The sequence below is a fragment of the Nycticebus coucang genome, chromosome 5, assembly GCF_027406575.1.
Source record: "Nycticebus coucang isolate mNycCou1 chromosome 5, mNycCou1.pri, whole genome shotgun sequence".
Taxonomy (NCBI): Eukaryota; Metazoa; Chordata; class Mammalia; order Primates; family Lorisidae; genus Nycticebus; species Nycticebus coucang.
Genome location: NC_069784.1, coordinates 113,467,584 through 113,493,338, shown reverse-complemented (window position 1 = coordinate 113,493,338; position 25,755 = coordinate 113,467,584). Strand labels below are relative to the sequence as shown.

The 25,755-nt window shown below is 39.9% G+C and overlaps 1 protein-coding gene across 9 annotated transcripts in view; it reads left to right on the top strand.

Annotated features, from left to right (window-relative positions):
• Positions 1-25,755, top strand: part of MAP7 (microtubule associated protein 7) — a 183,746-nt gene that overhangs the window by 21,638 nt on the left and 136,353 nt on the right. For 2 of the 9 annotated variants that reach the window (XM_053590824.1, XM_053590822.1), the window contains exons 1-2: positions 1,424-1,583; positions 1,939-2,086. The exons of 4 other annotated variants lie outside the window; for them this stretch is intronic. In XM_053590824.1, coding sequence (XP_053446799.1) covers positions 1,434-1,583; positions 1,939-2,086 — 298 coding nt within the window. In that variant the 5' untranslated portion in view covers positions 1,424-1,433. Of the gene's footprint in view, positions 1-1,210; positions 1,347-1,423; positions 1,584-1,938; positions 2,087-25,755 lie in introns of those variants that run through there. 3 more of the 9 variants (XM_053590827.1, XM_053590823.1, XM_053590826.1) reach the window with 2 other exon arrangements.

Sequence of the window (25,755 nt, the reverse complement as noted above, 5' to 3'; positions counted from 1 at the left end):
TGCAGCTCAAATACTCATTCTGATTTATTTTATTTCAAAGACTCATCACACAAATTAACACGATTTTAAATGTCCTGTATTTCCCTAAGCCACAGATCTAAACACATGTGAACTTAATTAAATCCTCCTGCCTTTAAGAGGAAAATTTCTGAAGATTTATTTTTTTCAGCATGGATTTGCTAACTGTTTAGTACCTACTAAACAGTACTAGGGTGGGCAAATGAGATAAAAACAGAAGTATTCCTTGATAGAGTTGATAATTGAACTGGAAACACCTAGAAAGTATTACAAAGCAAAAAATGGACATAGTTACAACAAATATATTATAAAATACAATAAGAGTTGATATTTATTAAGCACTTCCTACCGCCAACACTACATTCATTTAATCCTCACCCCTAGTCTCATAAGGTAAAAGGTGTCATTACCTTACTTTATAGAGAATACTGAGACACTGAGAGGAATTAAGTGAATTATCCAAAGTTCCATGCAGAGGGATTATTTTACCTGCCTTAGAATCAATGGAGTCCTATTGGATAAGTGGGTTTAAGTATTAAGAAAAAGTAGGAGGGTAGTTTGAGGATTGGAGGATGCTTAACTTTCTAAGGAGGCTTGATTTTGATTAAAAGGCAAAAAAAATTTTTTTCTTAATTTGACAGTTGGTATTTTTATTGTAAATTTATGTAATTTTTGCATGTAGCATGAGTTTTAAGCAGCCTAGAAATAGAGAGTCTTAACATGAGAAAGCTTATTTCAGGAGAAAACAATAATCACAAGGTTGTGTGCTTTGGAGAAAACAGTCCAAAAAAGAATTAAAATTGGGTCAAGTGTTGAGAATTGCTCAGCACTTTCAGTAGTGATTTCCCAAAGCAGTAGAGATTGGGGGTGGCAGTGCTGGGTGTAATCAAGGCAGGTTTTCTCTCAGGGGTGGAGTCTCTCATTTCTATCCTTTCAACTTGACTTACAGAAGAGTTGCTCCACATGTGATCTCTGTGGTGGGAGTAGGCACAGTTCTCCTTTTGCTTGTCTTCACCGGAGGGTCTCAGGGGCATGGCCCTGGTGGTCCACATGACCGGCTCTGGGGTGTTAAGAATGTCAGGAGAGTGAGCCAGCCAAGGAGGTACCAGCTATGCCTTCGTTCATCTAGCAGCTTGCAAACATTATGATAGACACCCTGGCCCAGAAAAGAAGAAAAAGCCTTCCTGCCTGGGGCCCCTCTCTCCACTCTGAGGAGTCTGCTGCTGCTTGTGCAAGCACCACTCTGTTTCTCCTCCCATCCTGCTGCTCTGCTGCTGAGAGGAAGAGGGAGCTGCCCAGCGGCCTCACACTATATGTACCCTCTGCTGGTGAGTTCCCAGAACCCAGCATCCTGCAGGGCTGCCACTGCTCTGCCAGAGAGATGGAGCAGCTCCTGGGCCCTCCATGATTAGGATATGTCAGGGTTGTCAGGGCAACTGTTAACGGCAGCATTATCATATTTTCCCCTCTCTGCTGTGTGCTGGATATTTTACCGTGTGGTAGCAAGAAGAAGATTGGGAAAAGGTGCTGCTGCCGGAAGGAGAAGCCGGGATCTAATTGAAAAGGTTAGGCAGTGGAGGGAGGCATCTGACCCTGAGTGCCTTTACTAGGACTTTTCTGCAAGGGAGGCGTATGTGTGTGTGTATTTGAGAGAGAGTGTGTGCGTGCGTATGCATGCGTGCCTGCACTCGCCAGCGCGTGTGCCTGTCGGGGAGGGGGTGGGGGGGCTGCTACTAGGTGAGGGGGACTGCAGGACTTCAGTTGCCAAGTGGCTGGTAGTATCTGTCAGCTGTTTGCAAACTGTTTACCCATAGGGGATCTATTACAAGTGCTCAAATGAACCGGGAGCTTAGGAGCTAGCAGCTTCCTGGGAGCTGCAATTACATAAGCATATATTTTTAATATAATAATAATTAAAAGACAAGTAGCAGCGGTATGCCTGGATCAGCTACAGCTATCCGACAAGACAGACTGAAGAAGACCAATGCAAGGCCAATTCCCCTTGGTTTATTCACCATTAATGAGGAAGACGAACAGCAAAAGAATGGAAATTCTGGAAGACAGAAAGGTATGCTTGAGCTCTGCCCTTTGGTCAGCTGGATCCAGCCCTTGTTTCCCACATTGCCTGCAGCACATTCACAGACTGTACCCGTAGCGCATGCTGTGGGGAGTGCCCCTGACCTGGTGCGTTTTGTTTGCCGGTAGTGTTTATAGACTCTGTGTGTATTGAATGGGGAACAGTTTCTACAGGTTTTGAAGATTTCAGATCAGTTGAGCTTTTTGACTCAAGCTACTTTCTTGGCCCGGGGATCTTTAATTTTTCCTTTTCCCCTGCTCATTTAAATGGTAACACTCATGAGGAGGAGGAGGAAATAGGAGTTATCAAGGTTTACACGAACATCTCTCCACCTTCCTTAGGTGCATCAGATAATTTCTGTTTCCTTTAATGAAGTGAGTTTTTCCTTAAGAGTTTTGAGTTAAAGTAACCTAAGAGTGCAGCCTTTCCATAGCCAGAGGGCCAGGATGTCACTTTTCTATATTGAAATGCTGATACTAAAGAGGAGGAAAGCAAACACTCAGGCCAATATAGAGGTCAAAGCTGGGAAGTGGGGAGGAGACCGTGAGACTCCACAACTTCTGGTGCTAAGTCTGTCAGGTGCGTGCTGGGTACAGACAGGGAAGCCTGCTCCTTGTGGTGTTCTTCCGTCGTGGTGAAGTGCGGCAGCAGCATGCTGGGCTTCTTGAGTCTCCGAGCACTGCATCTTCAGCACTGTCTCACAGCCAGCCTCCCAGAGCTGTAATCAGCAGAGACGGCAGTATCTTGCATCCTTGTCTTGCCACCCTCTTCCCAAAAATACAGAAGCTGATGTTTCTCTTAAGCGGATGGGTTATGAATTTTGTTGTTTTTATGTGCTGATTAAATTTTAGCTTACCTTTGAAATTACATTGTCACTGAGATAGCAAATTTTGCTCATTGTGGTACAGAGAGGTAGCATGGTAAAGTAGCAAGCACATATTTAAGCAATGATAGAAAGAATGTTTAAATAGAATCTGGTATCTGAGGCCTACTTGTTTTCTTTCTCCTGGTTCTTTAATGAATCTTACTGTGCCTTTATTAAATATAATTGAAACTATCTAAATTATATTTTCATTTTATTTTTAAAAGATTGATTCAGAAAAGAAAAGGGAAGTTCTAATAAGTAGAGTCTTACTACTGTAGTAGGATTTTTATTTATTATTAGACATGGCTTCTTTCTGAAGATCAAATGACCTCAGAAATCTAATGATGCTATGAATGGAAGGTGACTTATGTGATTCTTTTATTTGCCCATGAATTAAAGTGTGCTGCTCTTGGTGAAAACTCAGTATGTTAAATTGTCAGTAGCAAATCATTTGGCCTCAGAAAAGTTGATAACTTTTAAAATTAATGTGGAGTCGTTGAATTGTTTCCATGGAGTGAAAATTCTTGATTTGTGGCACTTTGCTTAGGTGTCCTGAAATAGTAATAGTAATATTTTGTTCTTAATAATTTTCTTGAATTCCTCTTCCTGTCATCTGGGTTTTGTTTTATTTTTATTGGTTTATTTTTTTTGTTCTCAGTTGCCTTTTAGTTTTTATTTAAAGGAAAAGAAGGAGGAGAAGATGCTTCTAAAGGTCTGTTTTTGGCAATTTATGTAGCTTGTTGGATAAGAAAGACAGACTTAAACAAGGAGTTTCTGATCCCTACCATTTTTCTCTTTCTATCCCTATCAATAAAATAGGCAGATAAACAACCCTGGGTTATCTTTTTTTATGCTTGATGAATAAAACCATTGGCTTTGACTCTGAAGCTCTCACCAGGCCTATCTGAGCAACAGGAATGTTTACTTTCTACTTTGCCTTTGTTCAGTAGAAAATGATGGAAATGTTCTATGTTTGCACTATCCAGTACAGTAGCCATTGGCCTCATGTGGCAACAGAGCACTTGAAATATGGCTAGCACAACAGAGAAACTGATTTTTTAATTTTAGTTAATTTAAATTTAACTACATGTGGCTACCTTATTGGACAACACAGTTCTGGTGTGTAGCGCTGTGACCTTCTAAACTTGCATCCTCTTAGTTTATCCTATGGCTTCGTGGTGTGGGATATGGCAGATCTTAAAATGAATGTGGCTATTAAGAAGCCATTAAGAAGGGCATCATGGGACAGCCAGCCTCTGTCTTCACTGTGAGGGAGCATGGTAATTAGGATTTATAGACAATTTCATTTTTCCTTTTCCAATTACATATTATCGACCTGTTCTGAATATTATTCTTATTAGTCATTAGTTCTCTGTACCATCTTTTGCAACTTTTAAGGGATTTTTTATTTATTTATTTATTTATTTTTTTGAGACAGAGCCTCAAGCTGTCACCCTGGGTAGGGTGCCATGGCATCATAGTTTACAGCAACCTCCAATTCCTGGGCTTGAGCGATTCTCTTGCCTCAGCCTCCCAAGTAGCTGGGACTACAGGCCCCTGTCACAACACCCGGCTATTTTTTGGTTGCAGCCGTCATTGTTGTTTGGTGGGCCCAAGGCTGGATTCGAACCCGCCAGCTCAGGTGTATGTGGCTGGCGCCTTAGCTGCTTGAGCCACAGGCGCTGAGCCACTTTTAAGGGATTCTTAATTTCTAAGTTATATTTCAAAGGATCACAGCAAGATGACATGCAAGTTAGCTTTTATGTGTGACTGTTATGATAAGCAATCAGAATATATATTTTTTTCCTATTTATTCCATTGCCTGATTGGCCAACCATGTCTAGATCAGTTTAATAAGTTTCATGCTTAATATCTTTTTTTCTATCATTAGTAATAAAGAAGCTTGCCATCTAAATTTAATGTGCTGAAGGGGAGCTTCTGTTCACATCCTGGGTTAATGAGGAGTACTGTCTTTTCAGGTACTCATACTGTAGAGTAACCATCATAATGAACTCAATAGGAATGAACGTGGTGATTACCATCTGGACTCCTAAATGGTGGCTTCAGAGTTATCTGAAGTTAAACGATGGAGTGACAATCCTTTGTTTAGATGGTAGACTAGATTAATCCTTGAAGGGGTGATTACTCTCCAGTGTAATCAGTAGGGATGTAATGCTTTGCATGCCTCACTATTATTAACATATAATTGAAATAGTCATTGGGAGTGAGCTGGGTTTATGCTGTTACTCTCATACCTTAGAACCTCAAACATCCCTGTAATGCTGACCTCAGGACTGGCTTAAGAGGGATTGTTTGGGTACTGCAGGTTTCAAGGCTAACTTGCCTTATAGTGAATTTTGCTGAGCATAGGGTGATTAAAAAAAATGGCCAGGCGTTGTGGCGGGCGCCTGTAGTCCCAGCTGCTCGGGAGGCTGAGGCAAGAGAATCGCGTAAGCCCAGGAGTTAGAGGTTGCTGTGAGCCGTGTGACGCCACGGCACTCTACCCGAGGGCTGTACAGTGAGACTCTGTCTCTACAAAAAAAAAAAAAAAAGAAAGAAAGAAATAAGGCATTTTCTCCCTAAACCAGCGGTTCTCAATCTGTGGGTCGTGACCCACAGGAACTGTATTAAAGGGTCGTGGCATTAGGAAGGTTGAGAACCACTGCCCTAAACCAACATTTCTTAAATGCTCATTATGTGGCAGTTTACTGTGCTGGGTATTGAGGAAGCAATGCAAAAATAATTGACATGGTTTCTGTTCTCAGAAGGGTTAACCATCTAGTGGAGGAAGACAAGTATGTGCCAATAATACAAGTATATAAATTAAAATCAGGGGAACAAGAAAGAGGATGGAAATAGCACAAATATTAAATATGTGCCAGCTATGACATTCTTAGTCTCAGGATTCCAATCTGGAACAGAGGGCTTAAGTCTGCCATACTGTCCCATCCCAAATGTCAGAATGAGATTGGAAACTTTTTATTTTTGAGACAGTCTAACTCTGCTGCCCAGGCTGAGTGCCATGGAGTCACCCTGACTCACTGTCCCCAGTCAAACTCCTAGGCTCAAGTGATCCTCCTGACTCAGCCTCCCAAGTAGCAGGGACTACAGGCATCCAGCACAACTAATGCCTGGCTTATTTTGGCGTTTTTAGTAGAGACGAGGTCTCACTCTTAGGCTAGCCTTGAACTCCTGAGCTCCAGCAATCCTCCTGCCTCAGCCTCCTGAGTTACTGGAACTATACCACACCTGGCCTGTTTTGTGTTTTATGTAAAACCTGACTGATACTCAGCCCAGTACTACATTTACTCATGAGTCTTAACTCCAAATGACTTGATTTTATCATAATTATCACTGCCTTCAAGAAATGAGAGACGCCCATCAGCCCTAGTGTTGCTGCTGAGACCTCTTTCCAGGGGGAAGATCTGCACACATTGAGTGCTTTTGAATACTTCCCAGTGGTATTGTTTCACCTGAAACAGGTCTCAACTGCGAGTCCTCTAGCCATATTAAGGCTATAGGTGTGCCTTTTTTTTTTTTTTTTTTTAATGTGTCAACCTTTAGAAACTGGGAGAGTTTTCATAATAATCTGCATCTCAGCTTCCCTTCATAAATCAGAAGACATCACCACCCTTGGCCTGTGTTTCTCATGGCGGCGTCTAGCTGGACCTAAGCAGCAGCTGCCACCCTAAGTGGATCCTGCCTTTCCAGGCCTGCCAGTTACAAACGATACCCTAGTCATCAGCTTTCGTGACCCCTAACTGCAGGAATGAGCCCCAGCCCCTTAACGTGGCAGATCACTTTCCATCTGGTCCTTTTCTCCCTCTCCACCTTCTGTACTGCCACTCTTTGAAATCCATACCTTTTTCTGCTTCTGTGTCCTGCTGTACTGTTTGTCCACTTTCTTTCCCTTTCATATGGGTATCTCTGCCTCTTCCTTTAGAGTCAGATCAGAGGTCATCTCCAGACTCACTTTGGATGCCACCTGTAGGAAACCTCTCTCATCCTGGCCTCTCTGTCTCTGACACGCGAGGACAGCCCTCACAGTGCCCCTTGGGTATCCCAAGTCCTGTATGTCCTTCAGGTCTGACAGCCATGTCAGTGTAATGAAATTATCCACGCTCACATTCTTTTTTTTTTTTGTAGAGACAGAGTCTCACTTTACCGCTCTCGGTAGAGTGCCGTGGCGTTACACGGCTCACAGCAACCTCCAGCTCTTGGGCTTACATGATTCTCTTGCCTCAGCCTCCCGAGTAGCTGGGACTACAGGCGCCCACCACAACGCCCGGCTATTTTTTTGTTGCAGTTTGGCCGGGGCTGGGTTTGAACCCACCACCCTCAGTATATGGGGCCGGCACCCTACTCACTGAGCCACAGGCGCCGCCCTTTTTTTTTTTTTGCAGTTTTTGGCCAGGGCTGGGTTTGAACCCACCACCTCTGGCATATGGGGCCGGCACCCTACTCCGTTGAGCCACAGGCGCCGCCCCACGCTCACATTCTTGCCCTTCTCCAGACTGCAAGCTTTGTAAGGGTGGGATTCCTGCTTTTTATGTCCTGTACCTGGCATAAGCACATGGACAATTACTGAAGGAAGATAACATCTAAAAGTATCTTTCATAGGCTCTGAAGGTTTTTTTAACATAGAAATTCTAAGAAATGTTGAAATCATTAGAAGTGTCCTTCCCAAGGAATGACTTTGAAAGAGACAATACTGCGCTTGAATGTGTCTGATTTATTAATCCTATTACTCTCTGCCATACTGCATTTATCTAATAGTGTGTCAGGGATTCTACTCTTTGTTTTTTATCATACTATTTATCATTTTTTTGGTAGAAAAAGTAGAAATTTATAAGGTGGTATTAATTGACTACTTTGTTAATATGAAGGTTAATAATGCTTTCAGCTTCTTTTGTTAGCTAATCACTAATCTGTAAAGAAATACAAATTCTGTTTGAAATGAGGATACAGTAGTTCTGAGAAGCCCTCTCCACCCCCACCCCCCACCATTTTGTTAAAATGTGTACTTATGGAGCCTGTAGTTGACCTTTTTTTTTTTTTTTTTTTTGGCTTATCCGCTGTAAAGGTAGAATTTCTGCCACTTAAGGTTTCCAAATGAAATATAATCTGGCATTTACCATTTATATTCCTACTGGATAGGTGATGATCCAGCAGCAACTGTACTGTCCTGTAAGCCATGTCTTTTGTTTTAAAGAGGACTCTTACGTCAAGAAGCAGGAGAATCGTTCTCATACGTGTTTCCTTTCGTCTTTTGTTCTGTAGGACTTGAACCATTGTCTATTCCCAGTGTCTCTACCTGTGCCTTTTAGGGCTAGGCAAAGGTTTTAGCAGTAATATTTAACAACTAGGGAGGCAAAAGTATATTTTAGAAGAATAATATCAGAGATCCTCATTAGGGGAAGGAAATCTTGAAGCCAAACTAATTAGCATAACTTTTGTTTACTAAAGAGACCTTAAATAGAAATATTTTGAATAAAATATCATATAAAAAGAAAAATAATAGGAGATGCCAGGAACAAACATCACAACATGTAATGTATGGCTTGTAGTCATTGGATTCTTTTAAAATATTTGTTGAGTAAATGAATACAACTATCTCCCAGGCATTTTGTGTTTACATAAATAAAAATTACCATCTATATCACTGTGTATAAGAAACATTCTTTAACCTGCACATAAGCAAAATTTTGTACTATATAAAATGGAATTTGCTTGCCATATGAAACTAAAAAGCTTAAAAATTGTGTGCCTGTTTCAAGAGCTATTATTGATGGAGCTTAAAGAGCTGACTGCTCCAATCTATGGGAACCAAACGCAGTTGAGTCTTGCTTATAACCTCTCAGCTGATAACTCTTAAAGTTTACTTATCAGTAGGTTCAAATTGATTTTGAATTGAGTATCCATTTTCATTAACATCATTATGTTTCAAGGAGCAACTTTAAATTTAATTCATTGTTACAAAAATTTTCTAGGTGACTCACAGTCACCTTAATCATATTTTTCATTTAGCAGAAACTATAATAATATAATAACCTTAACTGCCGTTCAGGTGATTTTATTCACAAAGGTGATATTATTGAGAGAGTCCATCTTAATTCTAAGATCTTCTAGACATGTTAAGAAGAGCTAACTTTAGCCAGGTGTTGTGGTAGGCACCTGTGGGCCCAGCTACTTGGGAGGCTGAGGCAAGAGGATCGCTTAAACCGAAGAGTTTGAAGTTGATGTGAGCTATGATGCCACAGCACTCTAACCAGCGGGAGAGTGAGACTCTGTCTCAAAAATTTTGTCTAGATTGCAAAGAATTTATAATCTCAGGTCCAATGGGAATGAAGTTTAGGAGTACTGGTGAAGGAAAATGTTCGCAGTTTTGATTTTAAATACATATGGTTTGGTGGGGGGTGGGGTGGTGGTGGTGGTGGAAGCAGCTGGAGTCATCCTAAGTGTTAACATACAGGAGTAATATAGTAGTAACAAAATATTAAAATAGCAGGATTCAGTAGAACCTGTCATCATAAAATTGTTACTGGAAACAACAGTATGGAGGCTGGTGCCACCTCTGTACTCCCAGTGGGATTACTTTTAATTAAGGTTAGTGCGTTATCCAGCGGTGACTTAGAGTTGGGGTAGGGGATTGGAATCTCTTGTCAGGCTCTTTTAAAAAAACTCCCCAAATAATGTAACTTAAAATCTAAGTAAAAATGCAACTTTAAGAGAAGTTTCCCCCTTGTAAACAAACTATCACCTCTGAGATCCCATATAAAACTATAGAAATTCAGGACCTGCTGCTATTGGAAATATCAGTTTACATGGTAGGAAAAGGTCACTAGTAGTGAGGAGTCACACTAGTCTAGTTTGCCACAGGTATTAGAATCCAGACCATATGTGCTGTGAAAGACTATGTGATGTGTTAGAAAAAAATGCTGCATGTGGAAATATAGCGAAGAGGTGACCAACACTAGAGAATAGATAATAAATATTTTGTAATGAATATTTTGTAAATAAAGGTACATTTAGCTACAATCTCCCATTTTCCCTATGTATGGTGACTTTAAGGACAGCTTCGGGACATCTGTATTTAACCTTTCTAAGCCTCAGCTTTGAATCTGTGAAATAAAGTGAATAAAATTGTGCTCACTGGTGGTGGTGAGGATTAAACTAAGCGCTTGGAACCCTCTCTGAAAAACAATTGGAGCTCTTTAAGTGACAGTTACAATATTTTGTAACCAAATATGTAGTATCCCCATTTTCTGATAACGTCTACTGACATGTTCTGTTGAGGGAATGGTCTGGTGGAAAGACCATCCTACTTATCTATTCTTGTACCTTAATCAGCCTCTTTATTGTAGAGATATTTTTCGTAATCTAATTATCTTCCTTCACTTGCTTGTGATTGAAAATTTCTAGGAGGGCTGCCTCTTTTTCTTGGGCCTTTTTAGTCACTTCTGTGCAACAGTAAGATTGACTGGATCCTTATTCAGTACCAATTTATGTGGACTAAAAGTACTAGCTGTCCGGGAGATTGCTCATGCAATACGCAGTAATTTTATTGTGTTAAATAAAGGAAACGAATCACCATTGTATCAGATTGCCTCACTTGTTATTTCAAATATGATTAAGGGGCTGTACCTATTATACCTTGGGATTAATGGAAAACTCTTGTCTGTTTTATCAGGGAACAATAGCAATGGTCCTCTACCATCTTGAAAACTGATTCAAAAGAACTTTTTTTGGAAAAAAAGTGAGTGGAGACTATTATGAACACTTAGGGTGGAGAAAGCACCAAGTGAGCTGCTGTTTGCTACTTCTGTTAAACATATTAGTACTGGCGGGTCTTTGCGTCCAGATGCAGTAGATAGTCTCTCCCTAGGAGCTCTTCCTCCACTTGGTGTGCACTTCTGCTGCTTCTCTTCTCCCTTCCTCATTATACCTGCTCCTCCGTGTCTGTCCTTCAGTTTAAAGGTCATTTCATTAAAGGTGTCCCCAGACTGGGCTAGGTCTCAGGTGCTAGGCCCTTGTGCATCACGGGCTTGTCCTTCTTGCTCTAGCCAAGTTGTAGATTGATCGCCGAGTAGTTATTGAATGTCTGTCTCCTCAATTAGGCCAAACTTCTAGAGGGCAGTAAGTATGTCTGTTAGACTCATGCTGTGCCCCAGCACTGTTAGGGAGTCTAGTTTAGGCATACTTTCTTCTATCATGCTTCACAGATCTTGCACTTTTTTTACATATTGAGGGTTTGTTGCAGCTCTCCATAAAGTCTGATGGTGCCATTTTTCCAAAAACATGGGCTCATTTCATGTCTCTGTCACATTTTGGTAATTCCTGGTATTTTCAGACTTTTTCCATTATTATTATATCTGTCATGATGATCTGTAATCACTGACCTTTGATGCGACTCTTGTAATTGTTTAGGGGCACCACACACCACACCCACATATGATGGCAGATTTGGTGAATATCGAGTGTGTTCTGACTGTTTCACTAACCCAGCTATTGTCCCATCTCTCTCTCTCTCCTGGGACCTCCCTATTCCCTGAGACATGACAGTTTTTAAATTAGGCCATTAATAACCCTATAATAATGACCGCTTAGTGCTTAAGTGAAAGCAAGTGTCTCAGGATTCTCCCTTGAAATCAAAAGCCAGAACTGACCATCTCAGTAATAGTAGATGCTTAACACACATTAAATGTTTGAACAGATAGATAGAATTCTGTTCCCCACACTCCACACATCCTGCTGGTCTCATGTGAATGATAGTGGCCCCGTCAGCATCCTCCTTGCTTCATGCTGTCCCCATATCCATGTACCCAGAAATCAGAAAGCAAAGTAAATATTCTAGATGCCATTAAGAACCTTCATGACTCATTGTAGGAGACCAGAACATCAGTGTTAACAGGAGTTTGGAAGAAAGTCCAGCCCTCATGGATGACTTTAAGGGGTTTAAGACTTCCACAGAGGAAGTAATTACAGACCTGGTGGTAAGAACAAGAGAACTAGAACTAGAAATGGAGTCTGACAACTAAGAATATATTACAAATGTTGTACCAAAAAAATAAGTGAGGTGATGGTTATGTTAATTAGTTTGATTTAAGCATTCCACATTATATATCAAATCATCACATTGTACCCCATAAATGTATACAGTTATGCTTTTATAAAAATTAAGAAAAAAAAAGTGGAGTCTAAAGATGTGACCGAATTGCTACAATCTCATGATAAAACTTGAACAAATGAGGAGTTACTTCTTACGAATAAGGAAAGAAAGTGGTTTCTTGAGTTGGAATCTACTCCTGGTGAAGATGCTATGAACATAGTTGAAATGACAACAAATAATTTCAAATGTTATATTAACTTAGTTGATAAAGTATCAGCAAGAAGACTGACTCCCATTTTGAAAGTTCTGCAGTGGGTGAAATGCCATCAAACAGTATCCTGTGCTACAGAGAAGTCTTCTGTGAAAGGAAGAGTCCATTGATGCAGGAAACTTTATTGCTGTCTTATTTTAAGAAATTGCCACAGCCACCCCAGCCTTCAGCAACCACCACCCTGATCAGTCTGCAGACATCAGTATGGAGCCTAAACCCTCCAGCAACAAAGATTATGAGTCACTGAAGGCTCACATGATCATCAGCACTTTTTAGAAATCAAATGTTTTTCTAATGAAGGTATCATGTTGTGTGCATAATGCTATTGCAAACTTAATAGACTACACTGTGGCATAAATAATTTTTTTTTTTTTTAAGAGATGAAGTCTCACTTTACCATCCTCGGTAGAGTGCCATGACGTCACACGGCTCACAGCAACCTCCAGCTTTTGGGCTTACGCGATTCTCTTGAATCAGCCTTCCGAGCAGCTGGGACTACAGGTGCCCGCCACAACACCCAGCTATTTTTTTTGTTGTTGTTGTTGTTGCAGTTTGGCCGGGGCTGGGTTTGAACCCACCACCCTCGGTATATGGAGCCGGCACCCTACTCACTGAGCCACAGGCACCGCCCGGCATAAACAATTTTTATATACACTCAGAAACCAAAAAAATGTGTGTGCCTCGCTTTATTGCTATGTTCACTTTTTCACAGTGGTCTGGTACTGAACCTGCAGTATCTCCACGGTATGCCAGTGTATAATAGAGGCTCCCTAATACAGTAGCACCTGGATAGTTGACCACGTCCTTAAGTTGACCTAATTTTCATAGACCTAATGTGCACCACTTGTACATGTATCTGTATGGCAGGCCTAGTACCTTATGTTGACCACCTCCATGTTTTGGCCAGTTTGTTATAGTCCCTTGAATGGTCAATTTACAGAGGTCCTACTGTATTTATTACATGAACAGGTATCAGAGCTTTGATAAAAAATTGACAAGAATACATCCAACACTTTTACATTCATAATTAAGTCTTAGAAACTTTGGGGTTTGGTTTTTCAGTTGAAACGTTCTATTTTTCTACTTAGCTGTTCTGTAAAACATGACAAAAATGATTTCTGTGTGCTGATGTAAGACTCTTAGTCCATATGTGCTAAGTCAGGAACAGAAACCCAAGTCTAGTTTGTCACAAGGTGACTGATGAGAGATAGCACCCTGGCTCTGGTGGCCCGAGAGTGAGAGAGCACAGCTGGGGAGACTAGCTGTCCAGGCTTCTGAACGCACCAGGACCCAGGACTTTGTTATGAATCTGGCAAAGGTCTGAAAAAAACAGATTGATCATTATCCTACCAGGTAGTAGTGACAGTGACATTTGTCCTAAAGGCCTTTGCCCACTATCTTTCACGCAGAGATGACTTTGTTTTCAGCTAGGATGTTGTGGCTTAGAGACTCTGCAGTGGCTTACTTGGATCAAATTTCAGTGCTAGACCATTCCAGAAGCACCTCTGCTATCATCTTTCCTTGAACTACTGGAGGTCATTATGTTCATTTTCAGTTTGTGGCATATTCTCACTGTGGCCATGTTTGAAGTATTTACATATTAGCATTTACTTTCTTTTTGAACAACTGACATTCACTATGGTGACTAGTTGTAAGCCAGGATGAAATTACATAAGAAACAAATCCTCAGTGGTTTAAACTCCTCCTGAGTTACTGACCAGCAGTGTTCCCTGCTCCTGCCCGCCCCTCTGTAGGGTAGGAAACATCTTGGAACAGAGAACCAAAGTTGCTAGTTTAGCAAAGCCCAGTTTGACCTGGTTGCCTCCGTCTGGTCCCCTACCCCTTCCTATGTGTCTCGGGAAGCTGCGCTCACAGATTTCCTTCTGTGCTGCTGCTTTATAACACCATCTCTGCATCAGCATTTTTTTTTTTCTTTTTAAGGCCCAGAAAAACAGGTTCTTTGTGGGTAGGCAGTTCCTGGTGCACACCTTTCAGCCGGCAGTATAAAGATGCAAAGGGGAGGGAATGGGGAGGATGGGCGGAAGGAGGGTGCATCTTACAAGGGTACATGTGAAACTTAGTAAATGTAGAATATAAATGTCTTAACACAATAACTAAGAAAATGCCAGGAAGACTATGTTAACCAGTGTGATGAAAATGTGTCAAACAGTCTATAAAACCAGTGTATGGTGCTCCATGGTCGCATTAATGTACACAGCTATGATTTAATAAAAAAAAAAAAGGCATTGGGAAGAATTTCATGAGGTCAAAGGTCATCACATTGCTGAAAATGGATAAATGGAACGTTGTTCATGGCTTCTGGAATATTCCAATGGATCTTTTCAGGTGCTTGGGGTGCCCTTATTATATTTCATAGGGAATACATTTAACCATAGCCAGTTTACCCACCAGATGAACAGCATATAATGGACATATATCCTATCAGCCACATAGAAGTTGTTTAACTGAAAACTGGAATGGACAGTTAAAACATTCATTCTGAAAGACAGAGAATGCTAAGCATGTTAATGATGAGAAGAGCTGGCCAGAGGGCTCAAGAGGCTCCTGCCTCATCTAAATACAAGGGCATGGAGAGAAACAGCTTTAAGGAAGATTTCTGTGCACTGGGACTAAGGCATTGGGAAATAATGCTGTGACAGAAATCTTTGTCTCTTCTACCATACAAAGCTTTTCTTTTTGGTTATTTATATGTATATTTTTTATTAAATCATAGCTGTGTACATTAATGTGACCGTGGGGCACCATACACTAGTTTCATAGACCGTTTGACACATTTTCATCACACTGGTTAATATAGCCTTCCTGGCATTTTCTTTCTTTTTGGTTATTAAATGAAGTGGTTTAGATGAAGGATGCATTTGCCCATGTTCCAGGAGAAGGGAGCCACCTGCTCAGCATACTGCATTCCTTTGAGCCTTAATTATATGTATTCCTGAGGCCACTCCAGAGTAGGGAGGCACTTCACTCGATCTGACCTCACTCAGACTGACCTGAGTGTTGTCTTATTACCTGGGGGGAAAGAGGACTTGTTATCTATTTCTTCTGCAGATCTCCTGTCCATTGCTAGAATAGGAAAAGAAGGACCTGGTGAGACTCTATTGTTACCCAAAGGGAAGAAAAAGCCATATAGGACATTGTGCTGTGCACCAACTCTGGGAAAGGGTCTGGATCGCCATCCAGGAAGGGCTCTGTGCTGCTCGTTATTGGTATTATGCTTTAAGGAAAACTCCTGGGTGTTTTTAAAGCCCAAGCCAAATAAGTCCACCTACTTATATACTATAGTAGGATGTCACCAGGACATGTGATCCTTATCGTTCCCTTACAGCATGTGTACCAAGAATTTAAAAGAGCTAGCATTTCTTGCAGTGTATTTGTGGGTACTGAACAGAGAAGAGACTAACCCTATGCCCCTCCTATACTATAAATAGTTGAGCTTTACGTTGATATGGGGCCAATAAAATTGTATTCCTTCATAGTTGGGGTATGATTAGGCCCCAGGCCAGAAAGAAAATCCTGAATTTACTGAACTTTCTATTGACTATTCTTGTCATTGAAAATGTTTGGCATAAGGGTAAGGGATGGTTCTGCTGGGAAGGATTGGGAAATTACATTGTAATAAAAACAAACGTTTGGTGTGTTAAAAAAAATAAATAAAGAAAGATGCAAAGTGCCCACTGAGACCTTAGTGTTCAAAACCTCAGCACTCTGGCTTTTCACGCTGGACTCGGGGAGTCACCTTTTCTTTTATGAATTTGCTACCTCTGATTCTGTGACACTACAGTAGTATATCCTTTTCCTACTTCTTACACGGTGGTACATTATCCTATAGCTTCCCCTCACTCATCTAGTTGTTTAGAATACTATGACATTAACGTTAGTGTGAATTATGAGTGGAACTCTGTACTGGCCTCTTTTATCAACACTTCTAATCATCGATTAACTTTACATATTTTCTCCGTTTCAGTGGTATACACATCTACTTTGATGCTACGTGGCCTTCACTTCAACTTTATTCAGCCAGCCAGCCGTGTAGCTCTATGTTGGGACTTGTTTCCACTCCACCTGTCGTATCATGAACTCAGAAATTGCCCTAGGCATCCACAGGCTTCGGATTCAGCAAATACTATTTCTGTGCCTACCCATGCCAGACAATGTATTAGATGTTTCCATATACAGAATTCCCCTCTTACCTGAGAGAGAGATGTTCCAAGACCTCGATGGCCTGGAACCTCAGATAGTACTGAACCCTATGTGTATGCACTATGTTTTTTTCCTGAACGTACATACCAATGATAAAGTTTAATTTATAAATCAGACACAGAGATTAATAGCATTTATAAAATAGAATGATTATTGCACCACATTGTGATAAAAGTTTTTAGTCTCTCTCTCTCACACAGAATATCTTACAGTGTATTCACCTTTTTCTGACCATAGCGGATGCTTACAAGTAACTGAAACTGCAGAAAGTGAACTACAGATGGGGAGAGCGTACTCTGCATGCCTCCCAGGCTCCTGAACCTTCTGTGCTCTCACCGTTAAGTCTTTCTTCCAATTCACTTGTCTTTTTTCAAGCCTGGAAGTCATGGCTGGAGTGATGCACTTGCAGAGATGCTTGGGTGTTCCTTGCAGGCTCTGAGAAACCCCCAGTAGCCTTTTGTTTCTTGTTCAGGGCTGTTGAGTATTGCTGTGAGAGTCCAGAAAACAAGCTGCTTGGATCTGTGCCGTTTTCTTGTTCTCTCACATCACCGAGCCAGTCATTTGAGTCAAATTACACCACCTCGTCCACTGTACCTGTTAACACTGAACATTTCTGCCACTTTGGTGTCAACATTGAGGATGTCTTAAATTAGCTTCTAAATCATAGTTTACTCTCTTGACTAAAAGGAGAAAATATGTGGAAAGACATACAGCCTCTATTATTCTAATTAAAGTCCAACAGGAAAGTAAAGAGGGAGGAACTTTTGTTTTCATTTGATGTGATTTTGAAGAAAGAAGCAGGTACTATTTAAAAGTGCTCTTGGACAGTGACATTGCATTTCACAAAATCCTGAGATACTACAGTAGTAATTGCAGTTGTGTAGTCATTTTATCTTCAAACTTTATTGTGATATTTTTAGTGTGAATGTTAAAACAAAAGATAAATAAATAAGAAAGCCATCCTGAGTTACAGCTTGATGAGTCTACAGCATTTGGCATTCATTATCTGTTCCTCCCTTAGGGCTCCTGACTTAAGAGTTCATGAGACTCAGATGTTGATTCAAAGAACAACAGACATTCCTGTATGAAGCCATAGCAGGTGTACCAGATCAACACAAAACTTAGGATAATTGAGATCACAGAAAGCCTTGGTGCCCAAATTCAGGATGTTTTCATCTCTGTAAGTTAACAGTTGAAGAAAATAATTTCCTCATCCTGATGCAGTTCTTTTCTTAGAATGACAGCAATTCTTCAGGACTTCTAACGATGCGAAAAGTCTTTGATACTGTGGTCCCTGATAAAAGCCAAATTTTCTAGCTAGTAAAATGGGCAAGTCAGGTTTTAACATCCTATGAGTATCTTTGACATTTTAAATTGGGGATGTATGTCATAGAATATGCTGAACCGAAGGTGCTTGCAGTGTGAGCGGCGTCGTGTTCTCTTGGAGGCAATGTGGTGAAGGAATTAAAACTTGGACTCTGAACAGTTTTGCCACCTCCTAAATGTATGCTTCAGGCAATGTGCTAAATATTTCTGTGCCTCGCTTGTGTCACACATAAATCAGATATAATAGTGTCACTTATCTCATAGGGTTATTAAGGATTAGGTGGAACAGTTTGGACAATGTGCTTGTAATTGTACCTGGCACTAATCAGGCAGGCTGTAAATGGTAGCAAATGTTACTTGGAAACATTTCTTAACTTGACTTTATTAGAATTTCTACTAAGACCTCTAAATTTTGGGAGCGTTAAAACACGTTAAAAGAAATTTCTATCTGGTCTGTGAGAAATTTAAAGAAGTATCATAGTTCCAGCTGAAGTACATTACCTTCTTCCTTCTTGTCGGTCCTTCTCCCCTCCCTTGTGGATCTTCTGCTTGGCCTCCAGGGCTTTACACAGAGCTGTGAGATGCAGAGACCCCTGGGATGCACAGTGAGATTGACCCAAAAATACTGTATGTTTAAACTGAAAACACTCCCACTCCTCTAATTTTTGTGCAGGGGTGTGTGTGTGGGTGGTGGTGCTGGTGGTGGTGGGGTACTTCTCTTAGCTCTCTCAAACCTCTTATCTTTTCAGAGTGAGAGATTTATTCCAGTATTCTTTGTCAGTGAAGGAAACTCCTCCATTAAAAGGGGATCTGGTGACCCGCCCCAATTAGGCTGGACTGGATCCAGTGTCTACCTGGTCCCACTCCCACGGGACTGGGAGCAGCAGGCACCTCCTGCCAAAGAGTCTCTTACTGTTTCAAGAAATTTCTGAAAGCTTATAAACATTAAAATATTATGAGTTCCCCACAGTTGTGGATTCAGTTCTCTAAAAACTAATACCAGTGCTCTTTTCTCCCTGCATTTCTCTTCCCCTCTCTGCAGGTAAAGTTTTATTGATTCTAGTCATTTCATCTACTCTTCTTTCCCCACAATAATAATTATGCATGTCTTTAAGTGGAGATTAACTTCCCACAAGTTTTCTCTGATTACCACAGTAATCTTGTATTTATTCAGTTCTCCCTGTTTGTTCAATTATATTTATTTATACACAGTATATTAGTGGCAAGATGTGTTGTTGAATTAAGGTGGTTCTGTTTAAGAAAGGTTTTCTGGGAAAACCTAAAATTGGTGATTTACTCTTAAGAATTTTCTTTAACATAACACTAAATAAATAGTAAGACAAAGACATTTTGTTTGTTGTGTTGACTCCATGAAAAATAAAGGAATTTCTTAACGCTTAAATACACTATTAAATCCTCTTTAGTAATCGTTTTGGTTTTGTTACATAAGCATGTTATAAAAAGTAGAGTGAAGGAAAAAGCAATTATATTAAGATACTATTCATAGGCAATATTCTAACAACAGTTTTTACCATAGTGGAAAAGATACTGTGGTTACGTGCACTGTGTTTATAATTGCTTATTTTCCTTCTTGCCAGTTATCAATCTTATATATGAATTATTAGATTTTATTTTCTAAAAAGTAATTTTTCTTCTACTTTTGACTTTTTATAACTTGAAAATAATCTCAGATCCTCGTGATGGTATAATTATAGCACATATTTTCATTGGAACTTGTTATCATTGACAATTACTTTTGTAATGGTTTTGTGAGGCAAACAGCAATTTTTTATCAGACACAAAAATGAGGACACTAAAGTGTTTGAATTGTTATGTATAACTGAGTTCTTAAAACAGTGCTTGGGAAGACACTACTTTATGACTTGAAAACCCAACTAATTTTCACTTTATACATTGTTGTAAGATTACATAACTTTCTCAGTTCACTATTTAATCATTTATTTTGATTTTTAAAGGGGAGTTATAATTCATAATATTTACAAAATTATTAGTTTAGGCTCTGCGCCTGTAGCTCAAGCAGCTAAGGCGCCAGCCACATATACCAGAGCTGGCAGGTTCGAATCTAGCCAGGGCCTGCCAAACAACAGTGACAACTACAACCAAAAAATAGCTGGGCATTGTGGCGAGCGCCTACAGTCCCAGCTTCTTAGTAGGCTGAGGCAAGAGAATCGCTTAAGCCCAGGAGTTGGAGGTTGCTGTGAGCTGTGATGCTACAGCACTCTACCCAGGGCGACAGCTTGAGGCTCTGTCTAAAGAAAAAAAAAAAGAAAAAAGAAAGAAAATTATTAATTTAAGAAACATAAAAAGCAGAGAGCTAACATAATACCTATACATGCAGTTCCAAGACTTTTTAAACATTTTAAGTAAAAACCCCTGTTGCATATTTCAGTTTAGCTAAAGGAGAATAATTCAAATGTTTCTAGCATAGATAAATATTTAAGGTGATAGCTATCTCAAGTACACTTATTTAATCTTTATAAATTATATGAGTGTATCAAATTATCACAATAAAAGATATATTTATGAGAAATATAAGTAAAATATGATGGCTAATGCCATAGTTTCCTTGCTGTGTGTCCTTCTATGGCCTCGTCTCCTTCCCTCTCTCCCTTTCCTGGAAGATAATATGTACCAGAGGGTCTGTTTCTATACTTTCACTGCATGCATATATCCATGATAATATAACATTAGGGCGTTAAAATTGTTATAAATTATGTCATATTTATATATCAGTTTGCATCTTATACTCCCTCAACTCAAGTTTTAAAGTACCCATCCAAAGTGATAAATACATAGTTTCACTGCTGCCTGGAGTTCTGTAGTGTCACCTTACCACAAATTATTTACTTCTCCTCAACTGATGGAGAAATTGTTGCTACAAATCAATGCTTCAGTGACCTTGTGGGTATAGGCAAGTGTATATTCCCAGAAATGCCATGTGCATTTTCAAATGCCTAATTGCTTCCTGTAGTAGTTTTATTAGCCTGTTTCCGCCTGCAGTTTCTGAGGGTCTCCATTTCCCCATATCTCACATAGACTTGCTTTAGTAAGACACTGATTTTTTGCAGATTAGAGGGATATTAAATGACATTTTGTTTTAATTAGCAAAATTGGACATTGACTCACGTATTTTTTTTTTAAATATGGAGACACCAGTGCCATTTAGGTGGTTTTTGTTTTCCCCCCACTTAGAGGAAGGCAGGAGAAACTACTGCAGCGATAATCTGGTTTAATGCTAAATGTTTTGTGAGGTATGGGAAGTCAGTGGGGGGAGAAACAGATGGTACCACCACCGTGCAGATCTGAAGGGAGAGCATTTGTCGTCTCCACCGACATGGTGGGTCAGGATTAGAGCCAGTTTTCAAACCCCCCTTCTCACCATCACATGGAGTTTGTGGACCTAAAAGCCTTTTGGTTTTCCCTTCTTATTGCTTTTCCCTTTTGGTCATTCAGTATCACTACTATTAGGTGGCCACAGAAAAACCAAAGTACACAAGAAGTGAAGTTGACCTTCTTGGTAAAATTAATTATACCAAGATTTCTTCTAGGGTGAGGGGAGTGAAGGGGAGAGGCAGGGATAGGGGAGATTGCTGAGGGAGCATGTGCTGAAAGCATTGCTTAAGATCAGATTTGGTAATTATTTGTGGATTTCCATTATTCATGTAATCCTTGGGCCTGATTAGCATTTGTAAAGTATAAACTCTACAAATGCTAGGCATTAACATGAATAATTAAAAGGTAGGGAGCTCCCTTTCTGTGACTATGGGTTTTCTTTTGTTATTGTAGAGGCTATTTTAGTTACAAGAGGAAGCTTAGACCTGTCGACTGCGGGTCTGGAGTCTTCAATTATGCTTTCAGCTCAGCCACATATCATGATACATTATATGGTTGCCTTATTTTCCTAGAAAAAGAAAGTTACTTTGCTGGGGGGAAAAATAAGTATTCTTTACATGCTATTTATATTAATTATAAAGATACAGCCTGAATTCTTGGGACGAGAGCTCTACTTAGCATAATCATAGCAAACTAAGTATAGTTACTATTACACTTAAAATTTAAAATGACTTTGGTCATTGCTATAGCCCATGAGCTCACGACCCTTTAGCCCTATTTTGGACATTTCCCCAGGGTGCCTGATTGTTCACAAGCCAGACCCCACCCTATCCCACCCCCACCCCCACATCCCGCATCCATCTTATAGGGCAGCATTTATCATTTTTCTCCCCCATTTTTTACCCCCCTGGTGCTTTGCATGCACTGCTCCCCCTCCTCTGCTGTGAAGTTGCATTTTCCATACTGGGGTTCCGCATATTACTCTTTCTGCAAGATAGTAAGCACCACTTGGGAAATTGTTCATTTGTTGTTGTATTATACCAAAACTGTGAGCTGGTCTGCTGTTATAAATGGATGGATTATATTTTTTAAAAATGGCTTCTGGTGTATTCTTCGACAAGTCCTGGTATATCTAAAGTTCTCTTAAAGTCAAAATTGGACCCCTGCTACATTACATCTATAAATGTAACTTAGTTTCTGGTGAAAAATGCACAAAAAGGCATCTCATCATTCCTTGTGTGGAATTTGGAAGCAGATAATACATCAATGAATGCCAGGCTCTGGTCCATGAAGCTGCGGCTGACTCTGGCCCTCTGAATTTATGGGAGGAATCTTACCTTATTCTGCGGCCTCACACCCAAATTATTGGGTTCCAGCGAGTAGAAAAAAAGAGAAAACTTGTGATGGGAACTTGTTTCCACCAGAGCCTTATCTAAGAGCGGCATGTGAGCAAGTCATGGTAGATGTTTATTTTCCATATTCTGTAAGGAAGAGGGCAGTGAAAGTTAAGTCATTCCATAATCTGATCGTTCTGTAATTTACATGTTTAACACGTGCAGTATATAATGAAACACACTTGGACATAGACATTGGGTAAATAATTGGTGTAAAATAAATGATAAATAAGATTAAAGAAACAAGAATGGAAAGGAGGAAGATCTGAATATTTTTCCATTTCCAGCTTTATAATATTCAGTTAATAAAAGAACTGAGAACTACTATCATGAATGACACATGTAAATTACAAGGTAAGAGCCCTGAAGGGCACTTTTTAGTTTAATTCTCACAGTGTCCACTTAAGGAAACTATCAAACCCCCCTTTGACACAGGGAATGCCTGAGCTCTGGGCTGAAGTAACTAGTCAGAAATAACACCTGTGGTAAGTGGTGGACCAGCATTCAGACCCCTGTGTCTCTGAGCCACCCACTAGTTTCCTCGCTATGATAGAATGTAAGAACTGGAAGGGAAGTGAGATGTTCTCATTCCCAGCCTTCAGTTTACAAGGGGGAAACAGACTGACCATTGGTCGCCCCAAGCTTCATGGTGACCAGTTAGGTCACTATTCTGCATCTTTTGGCACTGAATTGGGGTGAATTTAGATAAAATGTCAGATGTGGCAAACTATTTCAACATGCAACAGAATAAAGGAAAATTTTCAGGGTTTTGGTTCCACTTTGGAATTAATCTGTCTTTATTTCTCTTTCTTTTCACAATATGAAAGCTACATGTGACTATTTCTAGAAAGTTCATAAAACACAAAAAATATATCAAAAAGAGGGTAATCACAATATTCATATGACTCTGAGAAAAACACTGTTCACATTTGTATGAATTTTCTTCCAGCCTTTTTTTCCCTCTCTGTGTGTGTGTGTGTATCTTGCCAATGATTTGGAAATAAGATGTTCTGCTTTAAAATCTGTTACATTACCTGAGACTCTCCCCCAAATATTCTTAATGTTATATTTCCTGGCAGTGACAGAAGATATATTCTGTTTTATCACAAATGAGCTTATTCTCTTCTTTAAAAATTAGAGAAATGTTTAAGACTGCAGTATGTGATTATTCATAAATGAAAGCTGATATCGAAATACCTAACTTATAAGAATTTGTTAAGCAGAAGTTTGCTTCTTCCCATTCAAATCCCTCTTGGAGCCAGCTAGAAAGCGCTTAGTAGTGTAACTAACCACCTGTACAGCACTTTGCTATTTTTAGCATCCCTAATTTTAAAGGAAGATAGTATCTCTAACATTACAGTAGTAAAAACTGAAAAGAATTTAGAGTTAGTTCCAAAGTGGTTCAAAATTAAAGAAAGGATTTTTGCTAAGCTGGAGACCTTCTTACATGTAAAAATGCACTTAAATGTTAGGGATTAATTAGAAAACAACTCAGATATTAATAGTATATTCCATAAAGAAGGGATTGAGGAGGAAAATTACATTTGAAGAAACAATGTGGAGATTGTGAGCAACAGTTTCCTGGCCTGGGATGCCAGTTAAACCTGTGAAATTTGGAACTTTTATCAGAATAATTATTCAGTAATAACTGCTGATATTAATCAAGCATTTGCTTTGTGCCAGGTGCCTTGTAGAGGTAGTTTAATTTTAATCCTTACAATAATCAAAATCCCTTTTACATATGACTAAATTTAAACTCAGAGGCTAAGTAACTTGCCTGGCATCACACAGTGAGGAAGTGCTGGAGTCTGAACTAGAATCCAGGCTGGCCTCATTAAAGATTCCACTCTGAAGCATTACACTTGGTGTTTTGCAACTTTGATCCTATTGGTTTCTGTATTTGCTGGTTTTTCTTCCCTTTGTAGTTATTTGTCTTGCACTGCTTTCTAAGCTCTATGCTAGCAATAGATGGTGATCAGAGTTCTTTGGAAAAGACTGTGGTTCACACAGTTTGGCTTTAGGCTACAATAAAATAGCTGTTTGTCTTTGGAGCATGCTTTAGTTTTTGCGAGTCTTTTGAGCTCCAACCTATTTTTAAACACTTCCTGGACCTGTAGACCTTGAAAACTGGGTTCAGCATAAGTGAAACTGTCCCTTCTTCCACACCCATCTCTCCATATAAAAGAAAACTCAATAAAATCAGTATCCCTGAAGGTAGACTACTGGTCAAGGGTCTGTCTTCTTTTTGCCTCTGAATAACAGTCCTTGTAGATAAAGTCCTGAGAGAAGAACCATTCTTCCACAAGGAAGCCCCCAAGAGGAGGCCTTCAGGGGTGGGGATACCAGCTGCCTGCACCCTATCCATAACCACTTTTCTGTCTGCCTATTTTGTTTTTGGCGGTGCTTTGATTCTGCTTCAGAACCTTCTCATCAAGGTTGTCAAGTTTACTAAATCAATGAAACTTGTGGCTGTTGAGGCCTTATAAGACGGAAATTTCAATGAGAGTGCAGTAGGCTGTAATCTACGTACTAATCTGACCGTGGCCTGTCCTATGGTATCTAAGCACCAAGAACAGCATTTTATATTACATTTATGTTATAAACATAACATAACATTTGCTCATTTTACCGATTTGAAGTGTACCATTCAGCATTAAGTACATTCTTGGTCGTTTACAATTTAAAAGGGTTATAAAAACAAAACGGAGAAGAACATATGACACACTCTGTGACCCCCCCCCCCCAAAAAAAAAAGCCTTCAGTATTTGCTGTTAATATCTGGACTTTACAAACCAGGTTTCTTGACCCCTGTCTTGCCCCCTTCTGTCTGTGGAAAGATAAGTTGAGTGGAGTGATACTGGGCTTCATCTGTGGAATTGGGAAGCTCTGAGTTCACTTCTTGCTGTTACTGTTATTAGCTGTGCAACTTTAAGCACATTATATAACCTCTGAGCAGTACTCACAAGAAGAGGCCAGAGCTAAAAAAAAAAACCAGAGAACTGGATCACTGTCCCAGTGAGTTACTGATTTTTCAGATCAAACTGAAGACTTTTCTACTTTTTATGCCTGTCAGTTATGAGTGCTTATAAATCCCCTTTGTTTAAGTCAGCTTAGCTGGGT